At 37.8% G+C, this 12,932-nt stretch overlaps 1 protein-coding gene across 1 annotated transcript in view; it reads left to right on the top strand.

Moving 5' to 3' along the window:
• Nucleotides 1–11,956, top strand: part of DAPK1 (death associated protein kinase 1) — a 252,352-nt gene extending 240,396 nt beyond the window's left edge. The window contains exons 23-25 of the mRNA XM_044679822.1: nucleotides 414–534; nucleotides 4,545–4,733; nucleotides 9,624–11,956. Of these exons, the coding sequence (XP_044535757.1) occupies nucleotides 414–534; nucleotides 4,545–4,733; nucleotides 9,624–10,850 (1,537 nt within the window). The 3' untranslated portion in view covers nucleotides 10,851–11,956. The remainder of the gene's footprint in view (nucleotides 1–413; nucleotides 535–4,544; nucleotides 4,734–9,623) is intronic.
• Nucleotides 11,957–12,932: the final 976 nt, after the last annotated feature.

The raw sequence follows: 12,932 nt of genomic DNA, 5'->3' as shown, positions 1-12,932 counted from the left end.
ACTATGTAGTACTTCACTTTAAAACATCTTAAACAAAATGATACCTTCTATCGTAGAATCAGTTCTAAGTATTGGTCCCAAGGCAGAAGAATAGTAAGGGCAAGGCAGTTGGAGTTAAGTGATTTGCCCAGGTCACACAGCTAGGAAGTACCCATATTTTTTTTTAACCCTTACTTTCTGTCTTAGAATGTGTATTGATTGATTACAAGGCAGAAGAGTGATAAAGGCTAGACAATGGGGGTCAAGTGACTTGCTCAGGGTCACACAGCTAGGAAGTGTCTAAGGCCAGATTTGAATCTAGGACCTCCCATCTCTAAGCCTCACTCTCAATCCACTGAGCCACCTAGCTATCCCCTCAAATCTTTTTTAAAAATGAATTTCTTAAACATCTGTCCGCTACTCCTTTCTCTTAGGTTTGGGAATGATCTTCAGATTTCTGACAAACTATTTGTTTTGGATGCTGGTGCTTCTGGATCAAAAGACATGAAACTACTACGAAATCATTTGCAAGATATCAGAAGTCAGATTGTTTCTGTAAGTATGACCTCCTTGGGAAGCCTTTAGCTTCTTTTGGTTAGAGGTCAAATTTCTGAGAGGGTATTTGATGATGGATAATAAATTAGTACCTTGAGACATGATGCTACTGAAATGTGAGCCCTCTTTTTTAACACTTTCATTATTTTAATTTAACAGGGCAAGTAAATAATTACTTATTAAGAATTTACTCTATGCAAAATCAAGTCTTCAAGCATTTATTTATTTATGTTTAAAGCATTTATTAATATTCATTTTTAACATGGTTACATGATTCATGCTCCTACTTTCCCCTTCAACCCCCACACTCCCCCCACCCATGGCTAATGCACATTTCCACTGGTTTTAACATATGTCATTGATCAAGACCTATTTCCAAATTGTTGATCATTGCATTGGTGTGGTAGTTTCAAGTCTACATCCCCAATCATGTCCACCTCAACCCATGCATTCAAGCAATTGTTTTTCTTATATGTTTCCTCTCCTGCAGTCCTTCCTCTGAATGTGGGTAGTGTTCTTTACCATAAATCCCTCAGAGCTGTCCTGTGTCATTGCATTGCTGCTGTTACAGAAGCCCATTACATTCGATTTTACCACAGTGTATCAGTCTCTGTGTACAATGTTCTTCTGGCTCTGCTCCTTTCACTCTGCATCAGTTCCTGGAGGTCTTTCCAGTTCACATGGAATTCCTCTAGTTAATTATTCCTTTGAGTGCAATAGTATTCCATCACCAGCATATACCACAATTTGTTCAGCCATTCCCCAATTGAAGGACATGCCTTCATTTTCCAGTTTTTTGCCACCACAAAAATCACAGCTATGAATATTTTCGTACAAGTCTGTTTATCTATGATCTCTTTGGGGTACAAACCCAACAATGGTATGGCTGGATCAAAGGGCAGGCATTCTTTTATAGCCCTTTGAGCATAGTTCCAAATTGCCAGCCAGAATGGTTGCATCAAGTTCACAACTTCACCAGAAATGCATTTATGTCCCAATTTTGCCACATCCCCTCCAGCATTCATTACTCTCCCCTTCTTTCATTTTAGCCAATCTGCTTGGTATGAGGTGGTACCTCAGAGTTGTTTTGATTTGCATTTCTCTAATTATTAGAGATTTAGAACACTTTCTTATGTGCTTATTGATACTTTTGATTTCTTTATGTGAAAATTGTCTATTCATGTCTCTTGCCCATTTTTCAATTGGGGAATGGCTTGATTTTTTATACAATTGATTTAACTCCTTGTATATTTGAATAATTAGACCCCTGTCAGAGTTTTTTGTTATAAAGATTTTTTCCCAATTTGTTGTTTCCCTTCTGATTTTGACTACATTGTTTTTGTTTGTACAAAAGCTTTTTAGTTTAATATAATCAAAACCATTTAATTTTACATTTTGTAATTTTCTCTAACTCTTGCTTGGTTTTAAAATTTTTCCTTTCCCAGAGATCTGACAAGTATAGTATTCTGTGTTCACTTAACTTATTTATAGTTTCCCTCTTTATATTCAAGTCATTCACCCATTCTGAATTTATCTTGGTGTAGGGTATGAGATGTTGATCTAAACCTAATCTCTCTCATATTGTTTTCCAAATTTCCCAGCAGTTTTTGTCAAATAGTGGATTCATGTCCCAAAAGTTGGGCTCTTTGGGTTTATCATACACTGTCTTGTTCAAGCATTTATTTAGTATCAGACTCTTTAATCTCTGCTGGCTTATCATTTGATTGATAACCCAAATTTCTTTAATCAGTCCAAACACTATCACTTAGTTCAATCAAGATAGGTTCCAACAATATCTAAAATCAATAAAGGATTGTTTTCACACTTAGTCTAAAGCCTTTGATTCAATAGAGAAATGTTCTTACCTCCTTAAGGTATCAGGACACTTTATATTGATCATTACTCTATGTGGACCAGGTGGGTGATTTGATTGACTGACTCACTCAACCCAACCCTTACACATAAGAACTCACTTACTTTAAGTACCATCCATTAAGCACCCCAGCCCAGATTGGGATAAAGGGAGACCATTCAATGCTAGTCTCCCTCTACTGTTCATAAAGCCTCCTTCTGGCCATATAGGTGAGAAGAGCAATTTAGCCTCTCTGTAAACTCCAACAAAATGAATTGATAAACTCCCCAATAATTTTTTTGTTAGCTTAATTTTCAAAATTTTGTATTTGGGAGCAGTTAGGTGACTCAGTGAATTGAGAGCCAGGCCCAGAGACAAGAGACCCTGGGTTCATAACTGAACACAGACACTTCTTAGTTGTGTCACCCTGGGAAAGTCACTTAATTCCCTTTGCCTAACCCTTACTATTCTTCTGCCTTATAACCAATACACAGTATTGATTCTAAAACAGATGGTAACAGTTTGGTTTTTTTTAATAAATAAATAAAATTTTGCATTTTGTAAAAAATAGATCTTAGTAAATCCTAAAACATCAGACTAGAAAAAGGAAAATATGAATTCCTCTCCCCATGTGCATTCTATAAACACTAGATGCCTAGGTATACAGACTATTTGCTTAAGCACTAGGGGAGATAAAAGGTTTAAAAGTTAAAAGGCCCCTGATCTCATTGCATGTTGTGGGAATGAGACGTAAAAGCAGCTACAACACACAGAAAAACATGCAAAGGGCATTAGTAAGTTGTAAGACAAAATGCTACATGAGACGTGAGGAGGCATTCTTGCAAGATGTGGCACTTTAGTTAATATGTAACAGATAGCAGTGAATTCAACTGTTGTAGAAGAGACAAAGAAAGTGTACCTGACCCACAGAGGCAAAAGGGAGAAGAAAAATTGTGTTTGATAGAGAAACCTTTTGGCTGAATCTGGAGGAAAGAGACAAAGGTGAAGTCAAGGAGATCATGAATATAAAGAAAGGGAATTTGGGAGGCAGGAGACTGACGTGACCATATCTCTGTTTCAGATTGTTTTGGCAACAATATGAAAGACAGATTATGGGGGTGGTGAGATGGATTGAGAGCCAGAACTAGAGATGGAAGATCCTGGATGTAAATATAGTCTCAAATACTTCCTAGCTTTGTGACCCTGGGCAAGTCACTTAACCCCCATTGCCTAGCCCTTACTACTTCTTTGACTTGGAACCAAAACACAGTATTGAGTCTAAGACAGAAGGAAAGGAGTAGATGAAGGAAGATTGTTCCTTTCCTAATGCATCAAATCACTTTTTTTTTCCATTGTAGTTATGTGTTACAAACTACAAGTTTTATTTTCCATGGATGATTGAACAATGAATGCTAAGCATTTTGAATTAGATATAACTGAAAATACCATCCCACAAACAGGACTAGTTTTGGTTGGGTGGAAACTTAGTATTATTGTTTGGAGAAATATACTTTCCAACCCACATTTCCTGTTGCATTGCCAATAAACTTATCATTATTTCTGTGTGTGAACAAATGAGTGAAATATACTACTCACTCAACATTTATTATATGAATGAGTCCACATTTTTGTGCATTTCTACCTGAAAGCTCTTAACAGATATGTAGGAAACTGCTATTCATTTACATTAAATGATAGAAATGAAAATTCTAGGCAGAATTTTTGTTAGATATATAAAAATATAGATGATTGGGTTCTGTTTAAAGTTGTTATTGAAAACTGCAGTACTCACTTTTTAAAAAAACACTATTTTCTTTGCAAAAAAAATAATGTTAAATAAAAATAATTATCATAGAAAGTGTACCTTCAACACCTTCCCAGACTCCTTTGCAAGGGTGAGAGGCCTGCTGTGTGAAGTATTACAGTCTGTCAGACTTTTTGAGTATTCTAATTAATTCTGCAGATATTTCTTTTCTTTTTCCTCTCATCTTTTTCCTTTAAAAAAATTCTCTGATACAAGGAATAGATTTCTGGGAAGAGGGAAGAGAAAAATTCAGCCGGGTTAAAACAAAAGATAATTTTTAAAACCTTTTAAATAAAAGAAAAGTATATCTGCCATGTGTAGACAACAATTAATCACATAAAAAACATTCCTTAGGTTTGCCCTCCAATGACACACCTGTGTGAAAAAATCATCTCTACTCTGCCCTCCTGGAGGAAATTGAATGGGCCCAACCAGCTGATGTCTCTTCAACAGTTTGTATTTGATGTGCAAGACCAATTGAACCCACTTGCAAATGAGGAGGATCTAAGGCATATCTCTCAGCAACTGCACAGCACAGGAGAAGTAAGTAGTCCACAATAGGCAAAAGTTAAGAAGCCTCTCTCTTCTATAAAAGAGTTTGTTTGTTTGCTTTTCTTGAAAAGTCAGTACTTGCAGGTGTGGAAAGGGAATAATCTGTTCACTTTTTCTTAAAGTTCCTGGATATAGTGGACAGCTAGGTCCACTATATTTTATATATTTTAGCACAGTGGCTAAAGTGCCAGGCCTGGAGTTGGGGAGGATCTGGCTTCAGATCTGGCTTCAGATTTCCTAGCTGGGTGATCCTGGGCAAGTCACTTACCAAGAAAGAACATATAATAATAAAAATTAAAATTAAAATAATTCTTGGATATGGAGTGATGACCGTGTGTAGCAGATAGAGATAGACTTAAAATGTATATTTTATATATTTACATATAATGTGTAAATAATCGATGCTTGATTATATACTTATCATTTAATATTTATGTAAGAAATATTATTTATATGATAGTTTTATTTAAATGTTTAAGCTCTAGAATATTTTAAAATAGTTTCGGCATATACATTATTATAAAAATAAATGAAAATAAAAATTTATATTTTTAAAAGGAAAAAATTCATTTGGAAATACATATAGCAAACCCAAAGGAATTTTCCTTAGGTACACTGCTCCAGTGTCTTCAGTTTCCTGGAACTTTGCTCATATTCTATTTCATTAGAGATAGCATATGCTTAACTGATTTCTTTTAAGTTAAACAAATTCTTAGAACATTAAAGTGCCTGTTTGGGAAATAAAAAGCAATTCCTTTTCCCTAATGCCTATAGTACAGAACACCTTCAGTGGTTACTGACCTGCATGGTTACCTTGTTATGAACTCACCTTTTTCCCTCTCACTCACAAAGCCATACTATTGGCCATTTCTATGTACTTTTGCCATCTTGTTATATAATGATAATTGTAATGTAGGAGTAATTAGCTTAGTTAAGAATGGAGATGTAAGGTTTATAGAAGGGATCTGAGATTTCCTGGGGTACTTTAAGATTTGCCATGGAACCCTGACAAGGTCAGAGATAGAGAATTTTAGAATGTGTTTTAGGAGTGTCAGTTGAGAAACAGTCCCCCCACTTCTGGGACAGAGACTTGAAGGCTGGTTGTTCCTGGCTTTCTCTCTGATCAGCCTTGGAGAGGTTGTGGAAGATTTACAACATTTTAAATCTGAAGGAATTAGAAAGCTGTTTTGATGGGACATCAAGAGAGTTACAGAGCAGCTCCTCAGAACTCCTCTGGGGGCCTCCAAGGAGCAGTTGCTATGAGAACAGCTAGTGACTCAAGACTGGCAGAAGAGAAGGAAGTCTGGCAGATCTATATAATTGTTAAGTTTATAATTTTGGGAATAGGTTTAGTGAGTTAGAATGTAGTGTAAGCAGGATCACTATTAGTGATCAAGAAGCATTCCCATGAGGGAAAGTTGGATTGTGGGAAACATATAGAATTCATCAGTTAATGGGAAATCCCTTATCAATATTCATTCTCTTTTTACTTTCCCTTTTATACAATTATTTATAGTTATAATAAATAGTTTTATATAACTGGCCTGAGCAGAAGTTTTCCTTCAGTTACTTGAGCAGCCATTTTCCTCAACAGTCAACCTTAAGAGTCTGTCCACACAAGTGACACTATTGGTACCACTAATACCAATAATCAATAAGGGTAGATATCCTTTTCAACAGTTGTAGATTCAGGAGTTGAGTATTTGACGGCGTCTGCTTTTGCTTCATTCTCCAGGAACCTTGTATTTTCCCTGAGCCACTGAAAGGCTGATACCTTGAACAACCAGATCACCAGAGCTCATAAATGAGACCAAAGCTGGAAGGCCAAAAATTATAAGATAAGAAAGAAGTGTACTAAAGTGATAATTTTTTAAAGAAATAAATACATTTAATTTCTAAAACATTTAAACCATCTTTATCTGTGGCAGCTACAAGTTCTCCAGAAACAATCTGTAGCCAGAAATTCACTGAAAAGACAAGTTACTTTAGGTTTTGAGTATGTGTCAATTGTAACTTGGACTGTCCAGCTCCGGTTGCATCATTGCTCTGTTCCCACCCACTCCCCCAAAGCCACTGATCTATACTTATGAATATGAGAGGCAGTAAAGATGACACAGGTGATATGATTAATTCTTGGGGTCCTGTAATAATCATTATAGATGTTGGTATAATGCTTTCAGATTTGCAGACACTTTTATATCTGTTTATGGTATTTGATCCCCCTCTTAACAAAAGGAAACTCTTGTTAGGATAGTTGATAATTATATAAGAATGTAAAAAAATATAAGAATAATTGAGAACATTAGTGATGGCCACACAGCTAGGGACTGAGACAGGATTTGAATTCCGATCTCACTCTAGGTTTGGTTTACTTTCCGTTTTACCACACCCACTGTCAATAATGTTTTTCCTACATGCTACCCTCCAGTGCCCAGCCACTCTCTAATTCTAAGTTTGGCATAGCCTGTTCCTCCAGTGTCCTAAGAGTCTTCTTTGCTTTCTACTGGCATCACAAGGCTGCCACTGAAGTGGACGAGCTATGCCTTGGTCAGTCTTATCTCTCATCACATTATCTCCTCATCTTTTTTCTTGGGGTACATTTCTTTGATGACATCCTCCATGCCATTTCTCTTTTGAAATTTCCTCCTTGAGTTTTAACCGATGAAATTTGTATTTAAAATGTAAATTCGGAGGGTTGTACACAATTTTAATTATGAACAAATATGTACAAAAAATAAATTTTTAAATTCTAATTCAGAATATAGTTCAGCTGGCTTGACATCTCCCTCTCATCCTTATGACTGCACTGGGCAAATAATCATCACAGAGGAAGGAAAGGAAATCTTCAGTCCAATGACAGAGACTTCATTTAAGTCTGCCTTTGTGTATGTCATGGAGATGCCAAATCCTCCCTGTAGACTAGGGATTCTTAATCTTTTTTGTATTGTAAACTCCTTTTTTAGTCTGTTAAAATCCATGGACCCCTTCTCAGAATAGTGTTATTAAATACATAAAATGAAATGTAGAGGATTACAAAGGAACTGATTATTTGAAATACAGTTTTAGAAAAAATTACTTTTTAATTAATGGAACCCAAGTTAAGAAGTCCTGACTGAGGGCAGTTTGGTAGGCACAGTGGATAGAGTGCCAAACCTGGAATCAGGAAGTCCTGGGTTCAAATCTGGCCTCAGACACTTCCCATCAATGTGACTGTGGGCAGGTCACTTAACCCCAATTGCCTAGCTGGCAAACCTATGGGTACATGTGCCATCATCTGCCAGAGTTAGTTACTAGAAAGGCAGAGGGACTAGAAAGGGCAGAACTGCTCCTCCCCTCCCCTTCTCCACACATGCCTCTCATCACTTGCTCCTCTGCCCAGCAGCCCCAATGGGAGCACTCAAGCCACTCCCCTCCCTTTCTCTTCCCCCTGTCTGGGGTAAGGTGGGGGGGTGGGGACCCAGCACTAGGTCTCTGGGGGTGGGTAGGGCATGGCACAGAGTCTCTAAGAGGTTCACCATCACTTGCCTAGTCTTGCCCTTTTATCTTAGAGTTGTTACTAAGACAGAAAGTAGGAGTTTTTTTTAAAGAAGTCTGACTGAAGGGTGTATTTTCCCTCTATACTCATGAAAGAAACAATTTCTACACTTATGCTAACCCAATCCATTCTCTGGCCAAGTATTTCTGGGTTTAGAAAGAGGCAGATAGCTACTGACATTAGCACTAATGTCATATTGGCATCCCCTAACAAATGTCTTATGAATTGAGATTGCTTCATATCACAACCCTGTATTATGACCCAAGTAGTCACAGTTGTTTGGCTGATTTCTCAACTCTGTCCCTAGACTAGGGGAAAATGAGTTGCATGATTTGAAGTGGGAACTATTCAAGAAAATTTCCCTAAGTTTCAGATGCTTAATTTTATTGCTACAGGATTTAACAAGGGAACTCAAATAAGTTTATTTTGTTACCTCGGATGTAAAAAACAAAGTATTTAGAAAGGAGGTTGAGTTCAAAATATGCTTTGAATTTTTAGGATAAAGCATTACTCTCCTAATACTGATAATGATTGAAAATTGGCTGTGTTTCAAAGCCTATCAATTGGCAATTCACAAATCTTCCCCCATTTTTAGTGATAACATCAATTAAATAAGAAAAAAAGAAACATTAGAAAATATTTGTTTAAGGGCTAAACTTCAGGTGAGCTGTTCCAAGTATGATTCAAAAAACTACAAAAAATTCTGGCACCATACTCCAAAATGCTATCATCTAAGATAGACCCAATTGATTCATGATAAACAGATGAAGCAGTACTGTGTGTATGAAGCAAACAATTTCCATAGATGAGCTAGTGAATGACAAATAGGTATATTATTCAAAATTTGTCTCCTGATTGAGTTCACGACTACAAAACATGTCAGTGCCTGTACCTGAAAAGTCTTAGGAGACATATTCAAGGAACTATTATTCACTTGCATTAAGCAGTAGAAATAAAAATTCTCAACAGAAATTTAGGTCAGAAAGAGATAGTAAAATGGACTTGAACATCACTTTCAAACTGCTAGAGAAGCATCACATTGTTGGATTTATTCATTTTTCTCCAGAAAGGCAAAGTACTCACACAGCTGAGTCACTGAGAGGCAATCCCTAACGAATATGATAAAGAGAACAAAGTCTATGTTCCCTGGGTGAGAGGCAAGGGGTAATTTGATGACCTCTTAAAGGCCCAGAGCAGTAGTTAATGGAATTTGTTATGTTCCATAGCAAAGGGCAAGATGATTTTCTTTTTCTCATTGAGGCAAACCTTTCAGTGTATTAAGAAAAAACCCTACCATTGACATGTGTGTTTTCCAATAAGTGACTGCTTATTGTTCCCTCTGGCAGATTAATATAATGCAGAGTGAAACTGTACAAGATGTCATCCTCCTGGATCCACGATGGCTCTGCACCAATGTTCTGGGAAAACTCCTTTCTGTGGAGACTCCCAAAGCCCTCCACCATTACAGGGGACGGTACACAATGGAGGACATTCAGCGTCTAGTCCCAGAGAGTGATGTAGAAGAATTAATCCAGATCCTGGATGCCATGGACATCTGTGCCCGCGACCTGAGCAGTGGCACTATGGTGGATATCCCTGCTCTCATCAAGACTGACAATTTGCACCGGTCCTGGACTGATGAAGAAGATGAAGTGATGATATATGGAGGCGTCCGAATTGTCCCAGTGGAGCACCTTACCCCCTTCCCTTGTGGGATCTTTCACAAGGTACAAGTGAATCTCTGTCGCTGGATTCACCAACAGAGCACTGAAGGGGATGCAGATATCCGACTGTGGGTGAATGGCTCCAAAATTGCCCACAGAGGGGCAGAGTTGCTTGTTCTACTGGTTAACCATGGGCAGGGCATTGAGGTTCAGGTCAGGGGGTTGGAAACTGAAAAGATCAAATGTTGCCTCCTTCTGGATTCTGTGTGTAGCACCATTGAGAATGTCATGACCACCACTTTACCAGGGCTGTTGACAGTGAAACATTACCTGAGCCCCCAGCAACTGAGGGAACATCATGAACCTGTCATGATCTACCAGCCACGGGACTTTTTCCGAGCACAGACTCTGAAAGAGACCTCATTGACTAACACCATGGGTGGCTATAAGGAAAGTTTCAGTAGCATTATGTGTTTTGGGTGTCTTGATGTCTACTCTCAGGGCAGCCTCGGAATGGACATTCACGCTTCAGACCTGAACCTCCTGACTCGGAGAAAACTGAGCCGCCTGTTGGACCCACCCGATCCTATGGGGAAGGACTGGTGCCTTCTTGCCATGAACCTGGGCCTCCCTGAACTCGTGGCAAAGTATAATAATGGAACTCATAAGGACTTCCTCCCAAGCCCAGTCCATGCTCTCCTCCAGGAATGGTGCAACTACCCTGAGAGCACTGTTGGCGTCTTAATGTCCAAACTGAGAGAACTGGGCCGCCGGGATGCGGCCGACTTTTTACTGAGGGCATCCTCTGTGTTCAAAATAAACTTAGATGCCAATGGCCAAGAAGCCTATGCCTCAAGTTGTAATAGTGGAACATCTTATAATTCAATTAGTTCAGTTGTGTCACGATGAGGACAGCCATAGGTATGGGTAGGATCTCTTCCAGCTACAGAAGAGGGAGAAGCACAGTGTCACAATGGATTCTGGTTGTCTTCATTTATATGCTTATATACAATCTCTTCCCCATTGTCTCCCTTCTCCTTTACCTCTTCCACTGCCTTCCTCTCTCGCCATACATTCTGTTTTATGTGAAGAATCTTTCTACCTGGAGAGCAAACTGTTACTTTTACTTTGGCTGTTCAAAAGCTGGTCTGCTTTCAGTGTTTTCAATCCCATACCTAGTCCATCAGTGTACTATTTCCTATTGCTAATTAAATTGGAGTATCTGACTTTTCAGTGAAAATTTTTTAAAAGCTGTCACGTTGACTGTTTTTTTTTTGTGTTTTTTTAATGTGCATGTATCAAAAATGTGCATTTCTTTTGCCAGTTTTATTCCTTAAACCATCTCCTTGGCTTACCTTTTTTTATAAACCATAAGCTGTTTAATATTAAGCAGTCTGTGGTCGGTATAACATAACACCACTGTATAATTTATAAATAGGAATTTTGTGAGTGCCTTTTGCAGAAGAGGATGTGTTTGGTATCATCAGAGCTGGCCGAGAATTGTCATAAAGAAAAAGCTACCTCTATGTCCCTAGCTGCATGCCGATCATTGCAAGTGGTGCTTCACCACTGGTTTCCCTCCAGTTTTGAAGTGTTTTGCTTGACAATAAACAGGGAGAGAGAAAAAAAAATCCTTTCCTAGGAAAGTTTCACATGTGACACCTATTGCTACACAGAGTTGTGTGTAACCAATTTTGCTTTTGTTTGAAACTCAATGTGAAGTTCCCCCATGAGCCTCTAAATTGTCATGCCTCATTATTTCCTCTCATCTCAGGTAAAAGGTCCATACAGTTGTAGGATAACCAAAACCTGTGTAAAGTATACGATACCACAGAGTGATATTCTATAGCTGTCAGTCATTATCAGTGCATAGCAAATGGTTTTCCGCATTCAGGCCCTAGTTTGCTTATTTCTAGTACTTGAAGTGTGAACGACAAAACAATAAAGACTGTTTTCCTGCTATGATTTTAAATTGTGATATTTAGCTTTTAAATTAATATGAAGAAAGGTCCTATTCTGTCCGGAAAAGCATGTATGTGTGTATATACACATATATATGCAGAATATACACATATGGTATGTGTATTTATATATATATATACATATATATACTGCAGTGTATATATGTATGCAGTATTTAGAAATACAGTATGTATATTTATATCTATATACTGCAGTATGTATATATACTGTATATATACACATATACGTATACGCATACATATTTCTGGTTTTTTTTCTGAAACTGAAAAATGTAGTAAAATTTTAAATTTTGTTTTTGTTTTGTTTTAAGGAGTTTTTGTTGTTTTATTGGGGCAACTTTTTGGTTGGGTTTTTTTTTTGTTGTTTTGGGGGAATTTTTTTTTACAAATAAACTATTGCTTGTTGCATCATTTTTATTAGACTTTGTTCCAGAAGAAATTATTTCTCTGAGTTGTGTATTCATCATCATATGACTTTTCTTTTTCTTATTTCAGGTTGTAATTTGGGGGTATTCTTGTTTAAGTACCCTAAAATATATCTATGGGGAGAGAGAAAGGGGAAACAAGAAAGCTTATTTTGATGTATGTTCTCATTTTAAAGGGAAAGGGCTCCATCTGTGTTCCCTCAGCAGACTAAAAAGATATGGAGATGGGGGGCAGCTGGGTAGCTCAGTGGAGTGAGAGTCAGGCCTAGAGACAGGAGGTCCTAGGTTCAAACCCGGCCTCAGCCAATTCCCAGCTGTGTGACCCTGGGCAAGTCACTTGACCCCCATTGCCCACCCTTGCCACTCTTCCACCTATGAGACAATACACCGAAGTACAAGGGTTTAAAAAAAAAAAAAGATATGGAGATGATTACATCGTGAAATATCTGAAAGGAGGTGGTACAGATCTCAGAAGAGATAAGTCTACTAGGAGACAAGTCTCTTCAATTCCCTCATGGAAATCAAGAATATAAATATTTACACTACCACACCAGCTTGTCAAAATCAATTGAGATAATGTGTGG

Source organism: Gracilinanus agilis, chromosome 1 (assembly GCF_016433145.1).
Source record: "Gracilinanus agilis isolate LMUSP501 chromosome 1, AgileGrace, whole genome shotgun sequence".
NCBI classification, from domain to species: domain Eukaryota; kingdom Metazoa; phylum Chordata; class Mammalia; order Didelphimorphia; family Didelphidae; genus Gracilinanus; species Gracilinanus agilis.
The sequence above is the reverse complement of the archived record's forward strand: the minus strand, read 5'-3'. Positions and strand labels throughout refer to the sequence as shown.